This window comes from Etheostoma cragini, chromosome 9 (assembly GCF_013103735.1).
Source record: "Etheostoma cragini isolate CJK2018 chromosome 9, CSU_Ecrag_1.0, whole genome shotgun sequence".
Lineage (NCBI taxonomy): Eukaryota > Metazoa > Chordata > Actinopteri > Perciformes > Percidae > Etheostoma > Etheostoma cragini.
The window spans coordinates 7,482,821-7,506,780 of NC_048415.1; the positions used below are offsets into that span (position 1 = coordinate 7,482,821).

Below are 23,960 nucleotides of genomic sequence, written 5' to 3' on the forward strand. Positions count from 1 at the left end.
ATATATATATAATAGAGTTATAAATTAGTTGATACAAAGCCATTTAACCCTATCAGCTCCACAAAACTATCTGTATTTCTCAGTATGGCTATATTTACAAAATGATGTAGTCCTGCAATCTTGGCACGCAGATGCTTGAGTAAAGTAAATAATTACCTCTTCTAAAGAGTCCATGCTTTTTTCATCCTTTGTGTCCTCCTTGGCTACTAGCAACTGTGTGAAGGAGGTGTTGGGTGGCCCGCGCAATCATCGAAGGCGTGCTTCATGTGGATGGAACGTCAGTATTTTTTTTCTCATTACTTAGAATTCCTCATGGGGGAAACAGAAACTTCACACTATAGATGTAATGTCCCATTGAAAATCTAAGGTGGAAATGAAGGGAATAAGATGCTAGAGGAACAAAGTGGCATCCAGCCTGTCTGAATTCATTCAGTGAATCAGTATAATCTTTCATGCTCTTGCATCATGCCAGTAGAAGGAAGGCACAAGACAACAAACAACAAATCCACTTGATCACATTTTCTCCCCCATCCCAAACAGAGTCCCATAAGGTTTTGTATTTGTCATGGCTGAGTCCAATCCAATATCTATTTTTATATTGTTTGGCATTGTTCCTTACATAATAAATCACTTGATTCCATGACTGGTTCTGCAGCGTGATTTCTGGTACCAACAGAAAATATCCAGACTGCTCCACATTGTAAAATATTTGCCTCACCAAGTTTTTGATCATCAAACGTCTGTGGGTATGTGGGTGCATGATTGTGTCTTTCTGTGAGTGAAAGGGAGACAGCTACAGAAGGAGAATGTCCACACATTAGTCTATATTCATGACCTTCATCCGTGATTGCTCAATTGCCGCCGGAAATTCTGCCGTGTGTCCTTCATTTCAGCTGGACATCTGTCACCTTACGCGCTGTTAGTGTTGGATTTTTAAACTCCAGTCGATTTATGAGAACTATGGTTAACTGTTCGTCAGCTCTCCGCAGGATAAATCCATACAGCTAGCAAGACTATCTGTCCACTCTGAGTTTTCTGTTGCAAGACTAGAACAACTTTTAAACATGTTAAACACGTTCCACCAAATAGTGTTCCTTCCCGAGGTTTTTGGCAAAGTGGGACAATGCACACACTGATAACGTGATACCCCAAAAAAAAGCAGCAAACTAAGTTTGAGCATTCTGATTTGTTGGGTCTTATATTCATTCAATTCAGAACAACCTTAATACACAATTTAATCCTTGACAGATTATGAATCTTGTCAAATCCCATGGAAACATTCAGGAGTGGAAAGTCTCCCTTTACGTGCATTATATTGAGAACACTATTTTATCAAACACCGCTAACAGAGATAAGAGGAAGAAGGGGTGGCAAACAATGGAAGGTCATGAGCCAGTCACTCCAGATCAGTGAACAACTTCATATTCATTAAATACTTGCTGTTAGAATTGACACAAGAATAGACAGACACTTTTTTTTTTTTTTTTTTTTAAATCACCCTCTACTATAATTCCGTTTTAAAAAAATCTGTAGATATTGAGCTCTGTTTCAACGGAGCAAGAATGCTCTCCTGAGAATACACATGACATTTCTATACAGTATTAGTAAATGGATTGTAAGGACAGTAATCGATTTTTATCTATTAAGTTAGTTATTAGCCTCATATAAAGCTCAGTAACACTGGTTTACTGGAGGAGAACCTCAGGCTGACACAGAGCAGTTTTGTAGTATTTCATCATCTCTGTATAAAGAAATAATTCTGTTTTGCTCTTACATAAGGTTTACTGGCTAGAAGTAACATTGGAGCGCTGCATGTAGTTTAGGCTATTGCAATTTCCACCTTCAAAAACTGATTTTGCACGCACTTCCTCCATTATTATGTCTGTATGTGGTGTGTATGTGGCGGATCAAACCTTAGCCATAGGAATGTGGTTTTTAAAGCCACTAACAAATGCCTTCCTGTCGATAGGAGCCACAGAACAGAAAACTAGTACATCTTTTGTTCTAAGAGGCATAGATAAACTACATATTTGTTGTTTAAGGAGAACTTGATGGTTGTAAAGAAACTCTAGTGGCCTTCTCATTAAAAATACTCCATTGCAACAGTTACCAAGTTAACAGTACAAATACACCGTTCATATTATAAAAAAAATGTGCCAGGAATGTGTGAAGTTCTGATTTCAGACGGCCACAACAAATATAGCACCATTTGATTCATGTTGAGTCAAACATCATTCCCTTTAGCTAACTTTAACAAACCAACCTGTGTTATAACAGAGTATTAAATACATCTTTCAAACTTGTTATTCCTTGATGATTAATGGTGGAGTGATATATGTGTCAGATCATTCTGCAGTCTCTGAAAGCCTTATGAGAATAGTGTGGAGGAGAAAAATCAATAAGCAAGAGTAGGAGCAGTGGGAATAGATTCATTGCTATTCCATTCAAGATTCATTCAAAGGTCCCAGTTAATCTTATAATGGATATGTGTGTTGAGTTATTTAAACAAATGATTGGGGAAACAAAAATGATTGTCCGTGAGTCTCCTTGTAGAGCTCCAGTCAGCTCACAGCAGGGTCTGTGAAGGTGGACAGGCCAGGCAGCAAGCCAGCGACCCCGGCAGGCACCAGCCGGCTGTCACGTCAGATTGTGGAGCTTCTGAACTCCAACACAGTCAGACCAAACCTGGAATTAGCCATCAATTTTTGTAAACTGCCCATATTTGAGCTCTGCATTGGTAATTTCTTGCAAAAAAAAGTCTCAGAATTGAATTTAGTAATGAAATAGCAAAACAAAAAATATATAAAGTTTCCTGTTGTTGGCCACAACAGCAATCCATGGTTCTTGTGATTGTTGCAGCGCTTTGCACACCAACACACTTTGAATTTCTGATTGGGCGTCCAGGCCCACCCACAGCTCCGTGCATCGGTCCCGGTGTGTGATGTGTAAGATGAGAAAGCCGGTTTAGGTTAACCTTGTTAAGTCATGTATGTCATGGTTGTGTAAAAAAAAAAAGAAAAAAGAAAAAAAAAGTAAATTTTAAATAAATAAATAAAATAAATAAATAGTAAATGGGAGGGGTCATGCCTTGTTTCCCAACCATTTTGGAGGTTCATAGAAAAATTCATTGCTGGGGAAGGGAGGGTCAATTCTATTCTTACTAAAGACCCCTAAACTCCTCCGGTAGCCCCTTAAATAAAAAACAAACAGTCCCTAACCTTGAGAAAAGAAAATAAACTATGGATATTCAAGAGCACATTATTTATTCAGCCTAAAAGAATGTAAGGGATGCAGCAACATAACAGTTGAACTTAAATCACTTTTTTTTTTTATTTAAATCACGCAATTTATTTGCAAGGTTTTTTTTCTCTTTCAGTCTCAATCTTTTCCCTTTTCACACCTTGACGTGAATGTTGGCATTTTACATGCAGAAACACAGCTGTGTTTCATCCATCCCAGCAACGCCTACTTGTCAAAGTCTTAAAAAACTCATAAGTTCTTGGTGAGACAATAATAAAAAATAATAAAACTTGATTGCCTTCGCTCATTTATTCGCTCCCTCAAGCAGTAGTCATTCTAAATAAGGGGGAGCAATCAGTGAGGACTGCATTCCTGTTGAGCATCTACTGGAGAGCATAAACTCTAGGGATTTTACACTAACTGTGTTCATTATTTTAAAAACAAGAGGGAAAATGGAGGGGGAGGGTTAAAAGGAATATATTCTCAAAAACTGAAGCAGAAGGACAGGAATGTGTTTCTTGAGAGAAGGTATATAAACGCTTTACAGTATCTCTGTGGATCTCTTAGTAAAAGGTGAAAATAATGACTTCCAGCAATGCATGTTTGTACATACACTGCCCCATTTCTCTCTCCACTCACATCCTCTGAGATGGTAAGTATTACTGTGTACACCATTTCCACACACACACACACACACACACACAATCTGTTTGACATGGGATTACGTACATGGGATCAAACCGTGTTTGACCCAATTATAACCAGACTGCTGTCATGGTTAATCTCCTCGTTTGTTGGTATTCAGTGCACAGCTGCAATTCAATATATGTAACTGCTCCCCCACATAATAACAACAGAGATAATATGCAGACAGGATCCATTGCTGGAATGAGTTGTTGACTTTCAGTGTTAAAAAAGTTCCTGTTTACACTGAACATAACATGGAGTCGGTGCAGCGGTACAACTTTTTTGTAGTATTTGTTGCTACTCAGTTTACTTCAACAACACATGTCCATATATAATATGCAGCAACCTGTGACTGAGCAGAATTGTGGTTGTGTAGGCTTGAAGATTGAGAGGGAAATTCTACAATAATTACATAGTAATCCTACTGTGGCAACTTTATATTAAACCTATCGTGATTATAGAGAAGCACGTTCACCCTCTTACCCAAAAGTGAGCAGGGTCAGGTTGCACTTCAACATGTTTCAGATAATAAACAAACCAATGAGTTTCTCCCACATCACTGTGTCACTCGGGAAGGGATATAAACTGTAGACTTGGAGGCTAACAATACCTGCTGCAATTCACCAGAGTATTGATTACCAATGTATACCATCTAGCAAGAAGAGAATATTGATTGGCTCCCAGGTCAAATAGACTCTTCCGGCCTAAATGCACTGAGGACCTTCTTGACACAAACGTAATAGACAATTTGACCTTTCGCAGCAGGAAAACCACCAGGTGTAGTTAGTAACATTAATAACGGTTTGATTTGGGTGTGGCAGCAAAACAGACAGCACAGACATTACACACACACACACACACACACACACACACACACACACACACACACACACACACACACACACACACACACACACACACACACACACACACACACACACACACACACACACACACACACACACACACACACACACACACACACACACACACAGGCCATGGCAGCAGCACACCTTAATGGAATGCGGCCATTGCAGCGTGGCTTCATATGGCAAAGCTAGTCTGTTGGTTGTTAAAAACAGAAATTGCATAATGTACTGACACTTGTGATCCCCAGAGGAATTCGCCTACTGATTTTGATGATCACTTTACTATTTTTCTCTAGCCAATGGTAGCATGAGAACATCTGACACGAATAAATAATTTTTTGTGCAATCCAGGGAATATCAATCACACTGGTATTGGGCTGTTTTGATCAGACATCTCAAAATGATGTATTTTCATAAATTATGTTTTTATTTTACCATGATTTGTTTTCTTTTCTTTTTTTGGAAATAGATCATTTTAATTGTAATAATAATTTTAAAAACAGTTTAAGTTAGGGGTTTTCCTCCCAACATTTTAAGCAGTTAACAGAAAAAAAGGGCAAAATGTGAACAAGATGAAGCCATAAGTACCTAAGATTGTATTTTTTAGGGCATTATACTTTATTGGAAAGCGCAAACAGAGTGCAGGTGCACCTCGTAAAATGTAACAATCCAATCTCCTACAGAGATGTGAGGAGCAGTAGATAAAAAGAGGTCATATTAAAAATAAAATTGGGAAAGGTTCCAGTGAAGATGAATGCGGACCTAGTTTTATAATCAATCTGTTTGTTCTGTTGTTTTCATTGTAGATTTATGTGCTTTGTTGCTGCCTACACTTTACAGCAAAACTACATTTTAAAAAGGCAGTGCTTAATATTCGATGTGAATAATCTGTGTTCACCCAACGGGTAATTGCATTGTGTTACTCACCAGTGTCTCTCGCACAGAAAACCAATTCCAATCCTTTCTCTCAATCACCTCATCAGTTTTAGCTCTCACATGAGCTGACTGCGTGGTGTGTTAATTACTCTCAATTATCTAGCTCATCTCTTCATCTCTGTCAGCTCAAGCTTTGGGAGGGTAATACTCTTTCAGATACAGTGTGTGAGAGGAGGGAGAAGGATCCCTTTGTTTATTAAATTAGTAACCACAATTATTCACGTTGGTTTATATTTATAAATAGTCTAAGTCAAAGAGAGACAGAGGGAGGAGCAGAGAAGAAAAAATAGAAAGAAATCCATAAATCCTAGGGCTGCACGATTAATCTAATCGCAATTGTGATGCCACTCTGTGTGATTGCATAACCAAAAACAATTGTGCGATTTGAGTAAAGAAAAACGTGTGCTGTGTGCGTGACACTGTGTGGAGTCCACGTTGTAACACCCTTCACTTCCCAGACAGTATTAACAAAAAAATGAAGCCACTGTGTCTTAACCTAGGCTTGGTGTTTACTGTTAACTAGGGCTGATACACTGACTTCATTAACTTGCTTGAATGAGAGATAAGAGTAATGGTAACAGTAATGGACAATTCCACTTTCAACTTGTAGGGGGACCAAAAAGGAAAAGTGCTTTGGTGCCTACTGTAAAGGTGCTTGTTGACATGAAAGTAGCTAATGCTACGTCTATAAGGTTAGCTAATTCTTGGTGGGTCACATAAGATTATGACATTGTTCAACACGCTCAGTTATTTTTAGTATGATAGTTTTGACCATGGTTCACAACTCTGGGCTAACTCAGTAATACATCAGTAATTTTAACTGTATAGATTGACGAATAATCTAATGGTAATTTAGCTAGCTAGCACGCCCCTGTCTTCTGCCTCAGTCTCCCGGCGCTGCAAGGCTTCAGTAGGGATGAGAGCTGACAACAGCCCCAGGGACGCATCCACAGTCAGCCCCCAGCCAGCTAGCAGCTAGCCCGGTCAGCACTGAACTCCGGTGCTAAGGATGCTAACGGCAGTTTACTGACCGTCAGGAAACAGACCCAGGCACCCGAGTCAGAACAGCGGCCATTCGTAACGGTACACCTCCGCTGGCGTTACCAGTGTGCCACACCCTTTGCTTTAAGCGTTACCAGGGTCCCCCCAACTTTGCTTTTAGCCGTCTTTACAGTATGCTAAATTTACTTGACAAAAGGGGGATAAGGCACCAAAACAAATTAACACTAATAGTAATTAAAAAATTTGGTAGTACTGGATCTGGACGGGAAGGTTAACTCTGAGAGCAGGAAGGGGAGGGTCGCGATTCTGCCTTTTCACTCTGCGAAACAGATTCATGGATGTGAGTGTTGCGTTTTCGTTTTTTATATTCCATATCATTACAGCCCTACTGTTCACTCCCTTTACATTTTGTCTTTGTTGTCTCTTTTCCTCTCACTTTCCCTAAAACAGTCACAATGCAAAGTCTGACACCACTCACCTGCAACTCTCTTCTCGTGTCACTACTTAGGCACGACGTCACTCGTCGCATGCCTTTCCGGCTCTCACTAATGCCTGATTTATGGTTGTGTGTTGAATACGTGGAATCAGGCGTCTGAATTAAGCTACCCCATGGATGTATTAAGCCCTCCCCTTGTAACAACGTCCACAAAAGATATGACCAGTCAAGTAATTTCTACTCTACGCCACTACATTTCAGAGAGACATATTGCACTTTTAACTCCACTACATTAATCTGACAGCTTTAGTTCCAAAATGTAATGTATCATTACAAATTAAACTACCAGACAATATAACATCCTACAATTACAGCTGAAATTATTAGATAATTAAAAACTTAGTTGATAGAACTGTTTGGATCATTTCCACATTCTAAAATGTGAGGAAATGTGATGTCAGGATTTTTTTGCATTGAGTACTTTTGATACTTTAAGTACATTTTTCTGACGAAACTTACATACTGTTACTTGGGTAACATTTTCAATGCAGGACTTTAACTTGTAACAGAGAATTTTAACAGTGTGGTAATAGTAGTTTTACTCAAGTAACTGATCTGAATACTTCTTCCACCACTACAGTCCAGCGTGAGGTGCGCGAGCCAAGAAATGACGTCACAACAGATGACGTTAATAGCACGAAGGCTTCGCATGTTGTCGTTGTCATGATCGTGAGCAGCGCATTCATTTCAACAAGGTTGGCTGGAAAGACTGCCCAAGCAGCTTTGCCTAAACAAACATCTGATTCTTTATGTACAGACCACAGAGAGTCAAACATCCTTAAATACGTGGTTAGAGAGAGAGAGAGAGCTAAAAAAAAGCTTCATGGAAGGAGTGTTCTCAACAGTGTTACAGGCAGAGAGTAGTCTGCCTGTGTAGTAGTAGTGATTTGAAGATTAATGACAGTCAAGTAAATGATTAGAGTAGATAAATGTAAAATTTCGTGGTACGTTGGTCATTGTCATGAATGTGTCTACTGTTGCCAGGCAGCCTGTTTTCCTTTACTTCCGCTATCTTCATCTTTACTTCTTCTTGCTTATTCACAGATTATATTTTTCTAGGCCCGCTGATGTTTCAGAGAACACTGCAAAAAACAATGTAATGAGCATAAACATCTTGTGTGCATGCATGTAGTATGCAGGCTATATAAGGAGTCTTTAGGTGACATTTTTCACAATAACTTTTTCTAAGGTGAAGAACAAACTTAGATTTCAGCTTGTAAGGCAACATGAACAAAAAGTCCTCTAAGGGCTAAAAAAAGGAAGACATTTTAACAACGGACCAAACTGCATCTGCTGATTTGCTACCGGACCTTGTGGTGAAACCATTTCTAAAATGTACAAGTACTTTGTTGTTGTGGCAAGGTTAGGAGCAATTCACAAGCAGAATTCAAACACCTGTGGCTGATTTGTCATTTCTTGCACCATCATTTGCAATCAAGTCCTCCAAACAGTTGAGATATATTTATCTCAGCTCGGTAGACTCAATAACCTTCCGGTTGCACCTGACAAATAATGTCTTAGAACTTACTGTAAATGTACCGCAAATCTTGATTCTAACCATGCAAGCAGCACACCTTTAATCACGGATTATAAAAATAATAAATTCCGAGATATAATTATATAAAAAATTTACCAGTTCATGATAAATGGGAATACTTCTTTCCACTCCGTATTTGACAACAAAAACCCAATTATCATTCAAATGTGCTGTCACTGTTTTAATTATAGTTTGCTGACGACCACCAACACTCATACTTTAGGCTCATGCTAATGCATATGCTCACACGGCTGTCTCTGCTCCTCCTACATATCCACCATTATTTACTGTATCAATTCCATTTGGTCTATAGAGCTGTGGGCATTATCCCTATGCCATGACTCTATCAACCAGACAAGCAAAAGCCCACTTAAGAAATACCCAGAGAAAAGGATGTAATGATCGGTGGATGGATCTGGAGATTCATAAATGGACGCTTAAGAACAGGAGGACTGAAGGTCTATTGTTAAACTATATGTGGGGATGACATCTCTTATGCCAAAGTGGTAAAGTGAACCTGCTTCAATCACTTTTTCACCATTTGAAGAAAAACAACTATTAACTACCATAAAAAGCAACAAATATAAAGCAACAGACAAACCAGTTTGAACCACCCTAAATCTCTATCTAAATGTAATATGCACACACCGTAATCTTCAAGGGACCAAAAAAACTGACCTGACCTATAATTATCTCACCTGACAACAAAATGTAGCCCCATCATTGAGTTGCACATTCAAATAATCATTACAATTAAACTGACAGCATGACGGTTATGCCTGAGTGAAAGGCAAGGAATGAGGGGAGGGACTGGACAGAAAGAAAGACTTTGATGTGAAAGACCCATATTATGAAAAATAAATCACTTTTTCCTGGGATTTGGGGTGTTATTTTTTGTCTCTGGTGCTTTCACATGCATACAAACTTGAAAAGAAATACCCATGCTGTTTTGAGTGAGCTTCGGGTTTCTGAATGCATTCAGCCTTCAGTCTCCGTGTGAGCTGGTCAAAATCGGCATGGCTGTCTACGTCATCGGACAAAACATTTGAATATTTGCTCGCTTAGCTGTAAGAGTGGCACGTCCTCATACTCTGCAACTGACAAGCTAACAGTACTTACTGCGCATGTGTGACTCCCAACAAAGATGGTACAGAAGTGAGATGCCTCACTCAGTAGCTGTAACAGAGAGCTCAACACACAGGGTGAAAAGGGGAGCTGCAGCAATGTGTAGTACAAAAAGATTTTGTTTTCTTAAAATTAAACCACATAAACTTCTTCTGGTAAAACATCTAAATAAATTTATGAACCTGAAAATGAGCATATTATGGGCAAAGACGACTATCACATGTATTAAAATGAGGGGTGGTAGCCATTCTAAAGACAGGGCGGATCCTAAATTTGTGTAATCTCAGTTCCTCCTCGTATTCCAGCAGCAGCAACAGCATAAACATACACCTTCCAAAGTTGTGAAAATGTGCAGCTGTGAAGCAAGCTGTTGTTGATAAAGAACAGATGCAATCAGGAAATCTTCATTGGGAACAATATCGCAACACTGTGCAGCTACCAGGTGTGAAATCGTACATTGTTAAGAGTGTGAATAAAGGGGTTACCAAAAAAAACATAACTACCCCTGGGAAATATATGGAAATAATCTAGCAATGCAGCCCACAATTTCACTTTTTTCATTATATTTATATATATATATATATATATATATATATATATATATACATATATATATGTATCATATTGAGTAGGATGTGCGATAAATTATTGACAGTCTTCTCCTTTATTTCTCACATTACCACAAACCATCACTACGCCTGAATGGATGGATGAACCGCTCACTAAGCCATCATTGTTCTTTGCTTACGATTTTTCCACCTTGAAAAACAAAGCACATGTTTAGACTCTTCAAATTTCTAACTACTAAATTTTAATGATGAATACATCGAGGGTGGCTTAGATGTTCAGGCGTTGATCATCAAACGCAAAGTCACAAGTTCCCATCCAGCCAGAGATATTTGCTGCGTGTCATTTCCTCATCTCTCTCTACCCTTACTTCCTGTTATCTCTTTACTGGCCTCCAATAATAGCTTAACATTCTCCAACACCTACAGTAGTTACAATAGCAGTTCAAAAGGTGTGGGAGTATCAAGATCCCTTGAGTCATAAGTACTCAATTGTTCTGACATGGATCCATCCAGTTGATGCGCTTTTTTGACTTAAATCTCATAACAAAAAGGGAGCTCAAAAAGTATAGTGTGTGATGTTTAGTGACTCTGGCTCTGGCTGTCCATCTTCTGTATACAACAGGATTCATGACAGGAATAGGTCAGCTAGTTCCAGTAGGAACTAGATTGTAGTGCCCAGACGTGATCACAACATCACTGCAGTTACAGTATGTGCACTGGCTTGCTCTAGGTTAAATCCTGCTGGAGCTATTTCCACAGTGTCTCTCTTTCTATTTACACACTACACAAAAAGTTAAGTAGGTTTGCCCTCTCTCTTTAAAATAATCAAAAATTGAATAAAACATGTCAGAATGGCAGCTGAAAGGAGGCTCGAGCAGGTTTTCATCAGTGTCTGAAAGTCTGTTTTTATGAGACTTCTGCAGAATTGCAAGGATGGGGTTGTGATCATACAATGGCTGAATGTACAATACATGATTCTAAGCAGGCAAATTGGTCGGTATGTATGCTGAGTGCTAAATTACTGAATGTACCATTCATATATATTGATAATACCAAAAAGGTTTTAATGTGCATGCATAAGTGAGTAAACCACATCAACACCACACACACTTTTAATTTAATCAAAAGTGGCCACATCATAGAGTGCTCAATTACAGTTTAAAGTGGGTCAGTGTAACCAATTTCAACCCTGTAATCACACCAATCAAATGTTCGTAAATAGAACAAGTCAATCTTGACAGTCAGTATAGTAAATATAATTGCTCATGTGTTGTGGGACTGATCATACTGGTTCCTCTCCACTAAAACCGCTGAAACACCAAAAAGACGGCTGACCTTCGTCAGAAAAGGCAGTTGGGTTGATCAGTGTTCCGGAGTGTGTCAAAAAAGTGCCTCGGAACACACCAAAGCGACAAGACGTAATGCATCTCCATGACAGCAGGCGGCGCTAATCTGTGTTGTCGCCCAAAAATGATAACCAGCAGCCGATTGGACGAACCCGTTACGTGGGTCTGGCTTCTTCGTAAATTCAAAGCCACACTATCATGGCGGCTTGTTCAGAATACGATCTCATATTTTACTGAAATAGTTATACTACCGAAACGTGTTTCTGAAAACATTTAAAGCAAGAAATAGGCCATGCAGTTCCTGAGTCTGTCTTCATTCCAGATTGACAAAGGTCAGTTTAACAGATTTTCATTTGATTTTGAGACTCTAGTCACACTCCTCGTTTCCGGGTTGGCACTCTACCAATTTGATTCGTCATCCGACACCGGCTGCTGGGAGTGCCCGCCTTGCGACTGAGCATATCAGGCCGGCCAAAATTTAGCCTTGTATTGTCTTCACTTTTGGCACGCTCTGGTTTCCATCGGGTCATTAATTGACCCGTGCCTTATATGGGGTTTTAATAATAAAATAAAATTTTCAATCAAGGATAATTTTTTGAATTGAGTCAGGATTACATGATTATCACAGAAAATAAGGTAAGGCCATGGATTTTCAGGTAGAAAAATGCCTACTTGCACAATTTCTCTTCTTGTAAAAATCTGAAATGGGTCCATTTGACCCGAATACAATACAAGAGTTAAGGACGATGGCCTTTCCGACGGTCAGCTGCACGAAACACACCAAACAGACTCGAGCCACTGACCTCGCCACACTGTCCACATCCGACTATCGGTTTAGTGTGTCACAGCCTTAAGAGCTCTGCTCACAGATCAATGGGTTTCCACGTGTACACATGAAGTGCAAACCAACAGATCGATTGACCCGGGGTTTTGGATGGAACGACTGGTATGTAGGAATAATGGCACATAGTAGTTCTTACATCCAGTGAGAGAATGACAGTGAGACAAAGAAAGAGTTAAGATGTTGAAGGCACGTTTGAAAAGCTGGAGGATTTAAAGGTAGAGAAGAAGAGCAGGGACGCATGGAGAGAGTATAAGGGCATCTGTAAGGTGTAGAATGAGAGATATGTGAGAAACAGAGGGTGACCTAAGAAAAAGACAGAAATGACAAATACAGAGAGTGCTGCTGGAAAAAGGAAACACGGCTGCCAGCAAGCCAATAAGCAGATTGATTGTTTGTTCACCTTTTTTTTACAAAACAGAATCCCCTGCTGGTTTGGATCTTGGAGTCCCCACATTGCCTCTCCAACCTGCGAGGAATTCCCATTATACCAAATCTGCATTTCAGTTCATGATCTAAATACACTATCAATACCGATCAGTCTGCGAAGCCATAGGATCTGAAACTGTCACACAGGACCAAAAACGGCTTAACAGGGAGGCTGCTGTTCTCTGTAATACTGGAAATCAAGTTGCCAAGCTCAGTGACAGGCAGACCTTTAAGCAGCTCTCTAAATTGTGATAAAATAGGAATTTAATCCTCTTGAAAAATTGGACAATTAAGTTGAATTATTACAGGGTTCAAGGGTTGAAACTGGATAGTAAGCCAATGTAGCTGGGGCTCTGATAGATGCACCTCTCTCAGATAATAATAAGATAATGCACATTTTTTAAAGTGGTTCAATACTGTTTACCTAACCGGCAGCCTCCACATGGCCTGTGTGTCTCCTCCTGGGACTAATTTCCTCCAAGGTAGTGAGGCAGTTATGGGTGACATTAATAACAAAACTGCTAATGGAAATGTGACCCCAAATCTTAAATCAATGGCACATACAGTATGCTGATAGGCAGGTGCACCGGTATTTCTTAGTGCCCAGCAAATAGACCTAACTATAATCTATAGCAACATCCGAATTAAATAAAAAGACAACCAGTTATGTAACCCACCCAGTGGCACATTAACGGCTTTCATTTTAAGACTTAAAATAGGCCTACCTTAAAAGTCGACATATGAGACTTGTAAAAAAAAAAATCTAATATTATAATAAAAGCGTGCATGATTTGCCTGTATGGATATGGCAGGAATATTGTAATGTATAGCTAGGGTTCAAGGGTCCACCCCTTCAATAGGATCCACCCTGGTAGTTTTGATAGAAGAAAGCGGGACGCCGGGGGTTAAATGATGGGGTTACGGGGGTAAACTTCACGATGACAGGAGCAAAACAAAGCCAACAGATATCTTGTCCACACACCCAAAACCCCATTTTCATTAAGCCCTATTCTTCACTAACTTGGAGGACGAAAAGAAAAGCTTGTAATTAAAATGCAATTTTAATGCAATTAAAATATAAAACCTAATTCGACAACCTGAAAAGAAAAGCTCCTTGTTTAACTTACCTTCTCCAGAGCTCATCCACACGTGGAGACAAAGGGAATCCCGGCTTCTTTTGCGGGTTGTTTTCGGACAGAAAAAGCAGCTGTCAACACATGAACAAGAATGTCTTTTATTCCGTATGGGCGAGTGTTTCACCGTCCTTTACTCTACAGCTGTGCCTAACGAGCCGTCCTTTACACTCTTCATCTTCAGTCTGCTTTTGGTTGTATTCACATGACACAGGCTAGCTAATGTTTCTTGTTTGTCCACTTTTTCCTAGATTAAAACAACCAAAACTATCGCGTTAATTAAACTGATTCTTGTTTGTCCCGGTTGAGTTCCGTTTCACCGTTCACGAGCTACCTCCCAGGATCGAGGTGCTGGTGCTTGGACAGGTTGAAAGCTTTCGTGTATCAAATGCATCGGAAACTCGGCGAACCCCCTCCGACTACCCACTCCTCCCTCCCGCCTCTCTCCCTCCCCCTTCAGCAGAACAGGACAGAGGACCAATTGAAAAACAGAAGGAGAGAGAAAGAGAGAGAGAGAGAGAGAGAGAGAGAGAGAGAGAGAGAGAGCTTGACGATCCGAGCTTCTCAGTCTGCTGTGGGACCTGCGAGCAGTCCATTCCAGAATGAACAGCTATCAGCGGACTAAAGTCTGAATGACATCATGTGAAGAAACATTTGATCTTCAAGTTTTAATCATTATAACTGCTAGCATGGCTTGAAATGTACACATTACTGTATATTTTAAAGAACTAATATCGTTGTGACATTTTCTTAACGTAGGCTTATAAATGACAGCATTTATCTTTACTATAAAATCAACAATAATGTCTTCAGCTAAATACATAAAGCGTTGCTATCTATATTTCTTTCTTTCTTTCTCTCTTTCTTCTTTTAATTTAGGTGATAAGATCAAGATAAGTTTAATTTATTACTTAAGCAGATCATGTTGGCCTAAAGCCAAGAAGCAGGGGGACAATTAGGGCAGCTTTGTTTGAAGATGTGTCCAAACACATTTAAACCTGTTTTATTTGCTCAAAGTAGGCTATTGTGTATTGCAGCCAGGTAGATAATCGTAGCCTACTTGCTCTGCTGACTAGTGGTGAGTAAATACTCTTTGAACCAGAGATCTTCAACAGGGGGTGCGTGACCCCTAGGGGGTCCTCAGAGCTCCATTTTAAAAAACTGTTTCTCAAGTTTAAGTTTTTTTCAAAATGTAAAATGTCTTAACATGAATCCAACCTACTACAGCCTATTTGTGAAAAAAACACACGAATAGGCTTACTGACCAGTAGGTAAGAAGATAATCACTAAGGTAGCCATCCACGGATACAGTTAAGTAATACTATAATAACCTCTGTGCAACATATACTGTATGTTCAACATTAAAACACAACAAATTAAAATCATGCCATCAATTATTATTTAGTATTCTACACACTAAAAGGGAATTTATAAAAGCCGTAGGCCACCTTATATGGTTTTAAGGGCCCAGTTTTATATGCAATTAAATTTTAATACAACACATGTAGTAGTGTCCATCTTGCTTTCAGTTTGGTGGGACTTGCTCAAGAAAAGTTGAAGATTCTGCTTTAAAATCTGCAACATTACATCTGCCAGTTACTTTGCATTCATGTGTTCGACCATTTTGTCCAAAATTATAAACAGTTTTCTTACTCCCATCAGTACAGTGGGAGCAATTTTAGTTTGGTACCACAACCTGCAACCTGGGTCGGCTGTGAGAGCGGTTGCCTGCCAATTGGAAGGTTGGTGGTTCAATCCCTGGCCCTGCAGTCCCATGTCAAAGTGTCCTTGGGCAAGACACTGAACCCCAAGTTGCCCTCAATGCTGCGCCATCGGAGTGTAAATGTGTGTGAGTGTTTATCTGATGAGCAGGTGGCACCTTGTACGGCAGCCTCGGCCACAGCGTATGAATGTGTGTGAATGGTTCCTGTACGCTGTAAAAGCGCTTTGACTAGTTGTTAAGACTGGTAAATAAAAATAAATACAGCCCATGCCTCACACAGCTGTGATCACGGGGCTGTTCAGGGGTTCAACACGGTCACACTTATACCAATATTATAGATACTCTTTGTGCCAAGCAAGGCTTAACATGTCTACCTTTCTGCACTCAACACAAAGATGAAAATGAATAAAAATTCTCCATGGGAACGTGGTCGCTCTTTGTGCGTTTGGTGAAACGTTACACATTAACATATTCATCTTCTCAGTCATTACACCACTTCCCTAGAGATGTAATCAATGTTGTGGTGGAAAATAAACAAGCCTTCTATGTGTGTTGGTAATCTGGAGTTCATGGAAAATTATAAAATCTGTTGTTTTCAGCAGAAGGAAAGTTCACACTCTCCACGAAATAAATGAAACTTCTGTGAATGTCGGCTCAATCCCATGTTAGTAAGCACACAATGTGAAGATAATGTTTCAAAACGTGATATGTAGCCTCATCACCGGAGCTATTATTAACTTTTTAGCAAAATTAGTTCAGTGAAGCAAAAAACGGCAAAACTACCCTCTTGGGAGTTCATATATTATGCTTTGTTAATGCCTGTTCTCATGTTTGGGAAGTTCTCTATTAGAAATGTGTATGCATAACCCGTGTGTGCGTGCTTGCTTGCGTGCATGCGTGTGTGTGTACACCTCCGTGTCTCCAGGTCATGTTGTACGTAATTTACCACAAATACTGTCCTCCTGTTAGTTAAACTTTGTCAGAATCATACAGTCTAAAAAAGGTTGTTTTACTGGCAAACACACAAAGTTTGTGACATTTGTTTCAAATAATCCAACTCGTGCTTACTGACCAAGGAGGTTGCAGGAAAGCTTTTCAAGCCTGTAAGCTTGATCTAAATTAGATAAAAGCATGCATGTTTGTTATGGTCAAACCATGCACATCTTTACGTTTTGATCCTCAAAGGCTACAAAAAAAGATCTTTGCTGCAGGCCTTCCTCTGTTGTTCTGCCCAAAGCAAGAGTACAAATCTCTCTCAGTCCTCCAGAACAACACGTGTTTTTAGATCTGACGCTTCTATCGACACTAGTGCCTTCCAAAACCGTTACAAATCCTTGATGGAAACACAGAAGAAGTAATCTGTTTTATGATGTGACAAAGCTATGGTTTGCTTTCGTTTATCAGTTTAGGCACAAAAAACACTTGGTGAGTGGGGTCAGAGAAAAATCATGGTTTGGGTTAGGAGAGCTTCAACGTCATGGTTACATTATTTAAGGGGTCAGGTCATGGTTAAAAGAAAACAACATTGATTGTTCGTAGAAAATGAAAAACAAACTGCGATCTCCAGTGTCTAAGTACGACATTTTGTGCACTATGTGGTACATCCTAGGTGTAGTGTGTTCCTGCAAGAGGAAGCTGCAGATTCAGGACCACATTTCTTGGACCCTGTCTGGCTATCGCCAGACCAAGCCAAACTCAATAGATCTGAGATTGAACATTGGTCTGGAAAGTCTGCTCTGTAGTTTCTCTGCACAAAAGGCGTGACCAACGGGCATACGGTGCAGGTATCTTTGGAAATGAGGATTTGGTAAAAATGCAGCAGCCTATTACCAACACATGTTATTTACCCATTTTCGGCAATTATGCTGTTGACCTTTTCAACCTATGTGGTCAAATCAAGTCTGTTTTCATGTGTTACAGAAAGGATCAACCACGTGGGAGTGTTTAGTCCAGTTATGCAAAGAAAGTATTTTAGACTTCCCATTCCTAGGAAATGAGATGGTAAGATGTTACAAGGAGTAGAGGCCATTTATTAAATCCTTTCTCTATTTTTCTGCTAAATACAGGATGATTTTCTCTGTGCAAGTGTGTGTATAACAGTGGAACATGATGCTCTGTTGCCTGTAAATACTGCTATTGCTTCTTTCTATTCCATCCTTAATTTACTGTTAACAGCAATAATATTTACAGGAATACCTACACATTTATGGGTATGCAACCATGTTACTTACTTCAAAGTAACAACAAGGCACACTGCAGCAGCTACAACCCATGCAGTCTGTGGAGTGATGAAGACAAGTGTAGTGTATTTGATGAAGTTGGACAGTTTTTTAATAAATAGTTTTAAAACCTTAAACATTTTTCAATTGTACAGTATTTGTGTAAAAATCATTTGGATGGGAAGGATTGGTGGTGGCATTTTACACAACTGAATGCTTACATTCACATAATGGGTAATGGGTATTGAATAAATTAGAAAAAAAGGTATTAAATTAAATACTATGTTGGCAGCCTAATCACTTTAAGTGTACTGGTATCGTAATCTTTTAAACAATTTCTAGCCCTAGTCAGAAACTCCTATACATGAGAGGTATCAGTCCTGAAAGGACTGTTGGGTAGGTGCCCTTTACCATCTGCTATCAGTAACTTAATTAAGTCTTTGACACTCCATTTCCTGGGGGAGAATCCCAAGACCCCCCGCTTAATGTGTGTACCCCTAAAGGCCACTTTCTGAGCCAGGAAAAACCCTGCACATACACACACACACACACACACACACACACGCACACACACACACACACACACACACACACACAGATAAGATATGCAGCACCATCTCTAATGTGAGGACACTCATCCGTCATACTGCTATGAATAAAGTAGTAGGGTGAATAAATATGTTCAAAGGAGATAAACATGTATCTGCTGGGATGTAAAGAGCACCTTCATGTGATAACAAATTGAGATGAAATGTAAACATTTAGGTTTCTTTAAATTCCAAAGCTGAGCAGCAATGTATTTATAACTGTAGACAGAAGAAAAGGATTATGTTGAATTGAAAAGGAAACAAAAGTGACGATGAAGTGGTGCCTCAGAATGCAAATCAGTTCACCCTCCACCGCTGCATCCCAGTGGATTGACTCAAACATTTAGACATCCCTATATCGAGGAAAACTAAATTATCTCTAAATCATAATATGCAACACAGATCTCGAGGCTATGTGGACTCTGTTACAGTGATTAAAATAATACCACTACTATAACACGGCCAATGTTTTTTTATGATGCTTCCACACTGATCTCATTTCATATACATTCACAAACATTCCCATACCTCTATATGGATGAGAGATGATGCCACTGGGGGTGACCAATCATGTTTGTTTAAGCAATGACATGGTGCAGTTCATACTTCTAATTGGATTCATAGACTCGCCGTTTCTTGTGGATGTTCCATTTGACCCCACAAATCCCAAAAGGTCTATTTGTTTTGTGTGTAATTAATGATGTGTATGACACGTGCGCATGTTACAGTGAGGATGGTACATTGACAATGTGTGCATATGCACTTGTGTGAAATGTAAGCACACAATGTAAGCTTAGGAAGCATGGCCATCTGGTAGATAGAGAGGGGTACTGAGACACATGCACACAAAAAACACACAAGGCTTAACACATGCAACCAGGTACACACACATACACACACACACACACACACACACACACACACCACACACACACACACACACACACACACACACACACCAGTATCAGCATGTAATAAATAATTCAAATACACAGAAAAAGCAGAAATGTCCTTCTCATCTGTATCAGGCAATCACACACACAACCCACATAACACCAGCATCTAATACAATATAATAACTCTATACTATAACTGTTTTCTTACCAATCACTGCAGATCGCCACTGTCGCACTGTTGCTTGCTCTGGAGGAAACTACTGGAACTGTTGGGTCCTTGTGGATTCTGGAGTGTGGTCTAGACCTGCTCTGATCTGTAAAGTGTCTTGAGATAACTCTTGTTGTGATTTGATACTATAAATAAAATTGAATTGAAATTGAATTGAATCTGCAGATTTACTTTCAAAGTTAATGACACTTCCACTAGATGCTGTCTTAATTATCTAAAATAAAATCAACACATGTTGACTCAGGTGAGGATAAAATCCATGTCTGCCAGGAAAAAGGTGGAGGTGGAGGCTGGGGGTGTGGCCTTGACCCATTGCCACTTTGCTCGTTTGAAAGCGATGATGTCTCTCTCTCATTGGCGGGCCAAATTTTCTGGTCGGGCCAAGCAGAGAAACAGGAGGTGACCTTGCCCCTTATTTTCAGATCGGCTCATCTAAGCTTTCAATTTGTCAAAGGCAGAGCGGGATACCCAGGCTCGGCTTACACCTATCGCCATTTCTTTCTTTTTCATGCCATGGGCCCTTTAAGACAAACATCTTCTGTTTTCTTACTGTTACCCCACACACTGGCACACACAATCAACTTTAACCCGTTGTTTATTTACGCGGCAGTTAAGATTAGTTTGCATTGCAGCAAACTTGCATGTGCTGTGTTTGTCCAGGATTACAGTATTTTCAATTGACATGTTTCAGTGGGCACAACTGAAGCCACGTGGAAAACTGTAACTACAGTCTGAACAGCAGCAATTCATGTGGACCAAACTCTAGTTAGTTTTTCAGACCAGAACAGATTTAGTCTGGTGCCTATCGAACACTGCTGGTTGCAACTTTAGCTGAAAGCCAAAGCATGTGTCTTGTTTTAGACCAGTTAGTGAACTTATATGGTATTTATATAGAGAAAGCTCAGAAAGCCTTTTTTGAATACAAACACCAAACACTGTAAGAATTATGTAAACAATTATATACTGTACCGTTTGGGAGAAACAAGTAAAAGAGCAAAGATATCAATATGTCCAGGGAAGATATCTGAGGTTACATGCACAGCTATAAAAAGAAAAATGTGAAAAACAATGTATCTTTACGTTGGTAAAACTGTGTTATTATTGTTTTTCAGAAATGATGGAGGTGAAGGGAACAAAAACCCCACATTCATTAGTATTTAGAGATGTTGCAGACATCCAATGTGATGAAGAAAACTGTAAAACCACACGTCCCTCTGTGTGGTGTCGGAACAGGAGACATTTTGACTGAGACAAAGGGAAAGAATTTCAAGGAATGGTCCCTTGTGTTGGTGGGCAGTAAGCAGAGGTAACAACCATGACCTTAGACAGCAAATATCTATCTTATCTCATCTTATTCAGCATTTCTCCTTTCAAATGAACTACATAACAAACCAGTCTATTGTAACACTGGAGATTTGGCTTTCGGCTGACCTTTATGGAACCTTTTTAACACAAGCAGGAGGACATAGCCTTGCTTTGTTCAAAAGTGAGGTAGTACTGGAAACAATGTTGACACATGAATAAAATGAGATTATAAAATATCTATCATTCTTTGTGGTGAGGACTTTATCACAAGCCACTTCTTAAATTGGCTAATTCATGCTTTTTGGTCAAACAATTACACACGTTGTATAACATGCTGTATGTGTTGCTTTGTGTCTTTGTTTTATAATAGTGACATCTTGAGAGATGCCTAATTCTAGTTAAGGTTAATAATGCCTAGTTGTATGGTTATATGTGTCCTGACTCCTGACATGGACCCTGAGCCCTTTTATTCTTCTTCTTCTTCTCCAAGATTTTCCAGCAGACCAGAAGACTTATACCTGCTTGAATTTAAAAAATGTGTTTCATTTAATCATGACACAGTAAATGCATACTGTACATATAACAATGTGAAATGTATTTTTTTTTCTTCTTTGATTGGGTTTTATTTAGGCATTTTAAATCTTCCAAAACAAGGGGAGCTCAACTTAATTTGTATTGCTGACATTCAATTTCACTGAGAAAAATAGTATGTTAGATCAAAGAGAAAATCATGATCTACACTAATGTTAATGTATGCCTGCTCCCCTTTTGTTTTAACCCTGTGGTCACAAAGATGCTCACACTCTTCTCTCTGGGTTCTCCGCTCATTGCTGTAGAACATCTTTTCTTGCGTGAGGTTGATTGGAGAATCGGAGCGGGTGCGGTATTACATTGCATTAATTGCAACGTTGTGATAAAAAGGGAGCTGAGCCAGAAGGCAAAGCTCTCGATTTACCAGTCAGTTTTCATTCCTACCCTCACCTATGGTCATGAAGGCTGGTCATGACTGAAAGAACGAGATACAGGGTACAAGAGGCCGAAATGGGTTTCCTCAGGAGAGTGGCTGGCGTCTCCCTTAGAGATAGGGTGAGAAGCTCAGTCATCTGAGACGAGCTCGGAGTAGAGCCATTGCCCTTTTGCGTCGAAAGGAGCTAGTTGAGGTGGTTTGGGCATCTAGTTAGTATGCCTCCTGGGCGCCTTTGTAGGGAGGTTTTCAAGGCATGTCCAGCTGGGAGGAGGCCTCGGGGAAGACCCAGAACTAGGTGGAGAGATTATATCTTGTTTGGGGTCCCCTGCTGGAGCTGCTGCCCCCGCAAGAAGGATGGATGGATGGCCTGTTCTTTAGAAGTCACGTTAATAAGTGGTTAACAATTTCTAAATCTGTGTTATGAGGTCAGTAATTTAGTTTGTCATATTCATAGATTTTTTACTCAGTGTCACTATTTGCACCCTCATACTTATGTTCAGGAGCACAGACAGTATGGACGAAATCATTCTACTCACACTTTTGCTTACTCTCCCCTCACACAAACACACACACACAATCATACATGTAGTTCACTTGTTTGGAAAGCTTCTGCTACTCACTTTGCTCATCTTGTGTACAAGGAGCGAGGCATGCTGAGAGGTTTTGCTCACATTCTGTGGTATCTCTCACTCCTTTTGCGAGTTTGTTAGTGCTCACAGTGGGATCATCCAGATATGACTCACCAGCATAACACTGCGTCTGTACACACACGCACACACACACACGCACACGCACACAGAAAGATACAAGAGCATACACATTATATAAGACAATGTGGGGGCACAATTTTGTGCACGGTTCATTCATTTTCATATGTGCTTGATTTTCCATATTTCACCCACATACTGTGGTTGCCACGCAGTGTTGTACCCTGCATGAGCTCAAGTATGACTTCACTGACACCAAACTGAAGTGACAATAAACTTCACTTTATTCAACACAACTGAACTGTCATGTTCAGGCAGATTTGGTCAAGTTTGTACCACTACCACTGGCAGAAGCTAAATGTTTCAACCATTTCTCCATTACTTTACAGTAAGCAATTTCAAGTGTAATGACATCCCTGCTTATCTACTATTTTAAACACGTTCAATCTCAATACATAGTGTTTAAAACTGATTAAATGTAGATGTACTGTATACTTTCAATTAAATAGTTTTTTACGGTTGTTGGCAACTACACACACACACACACACACACACACACACACACAGTTCAAAGAAGTATGTTCTGTTTCAGGGTCAGCTCAAATTGCTTTTCCTCCACATCTCTTTGTTTCCTGGAAACTCAGTCTAAATGTGTGATAGTTCCGTAGGCAGTCAAAGAGACTCCTTTGGAAGGACAAAAGAAAATATACTGTACATTTATACAAAGGCTTGTATACACAGATAAGTAATCAAGAGTTGACTTGTTTTTGTGTCATTCTGGTTCCAAATACCTGCAATCAGAAAGAAATAGAGGGTTAGGAAAAAAGAGAGCATCCTGGTGGGAAACTGGGTCATTTCTTTCAATGAGTGGACAATGTATTGACAGGTCCAGGTGCACACAGCTACATAATAACAGTTCAGTAGAAAAGGCAAACAATCAGACTCCATACATCAAATGATTCCTTTAAAGTGCCCATATTATGAAAAAAAAGTATTTTTTCCATGAGGAGTCCATGGGGAGTTGGGTTGGGTCACCAAAGTACGGGGTGTGGATTGGTGGCTGGAGAGATGCTGCTTCATCTCCTGGGCATCTCCAGGTGCTATTGAGCAAGGCACT

General features: G+C 39.7%; 1 protein-coding gene and 2 long non-coding RNA genes across 3 annotated transcripts in view; 2 read left to right on the top strand and 1 right to left on the bottom strand.

The window, feature by feature from the left end:
- The window catches only part of pde4ba (phosphodiesterase 4B, cAMP-specific a), a 168,742-nt gene extending 154,182 nt beyond the window's left edge, over nucleotides 1-14,560 (bottom strand). The window contains exon 1 of the mRNA XM_034881114.1: nucleotides 14,205-14,560. Coding sequence (XP_034737005.1) covers nucleotides 14,205-14,220 — 16 coding nt within the window. The 5' untranslated portion in view covers nucleotides 14,221-14,560. The remainder of the gene's footprint in view (nucleotides 1-14,204) is intronic.
- On the top strand, nucleotides 11,780-19,377 carry LOC117950262. The gene is made up of 3 exons (XR_004657855.1): nucleotides 11,780-12,189; nucleotides 14,369-14,370; nucleotides 19,364-19,377. It is a non-coding gene; the product is annotated as an uncharacterized LOC117950262 (long non-coding RNA).
- A 4,114-nt stretch (nucleotides 19,378-23,491) lies between these two features.
- The window catches only part of LOC117950932, a 4,665-nt gene continuing 4,196 nt past the window's right edge, over nucleotides 23,492-23,960 (top strand). The window contains exon 1 of the long non-coding RNA XR_004658010.1: nucleotides 23,492-23,502. This is a non-coding gene — a long non-coding RNA (uncharacterized LOC117950932). The remainder of the gene's footprint in view (nucleotides 23,503-23,960) is intronic.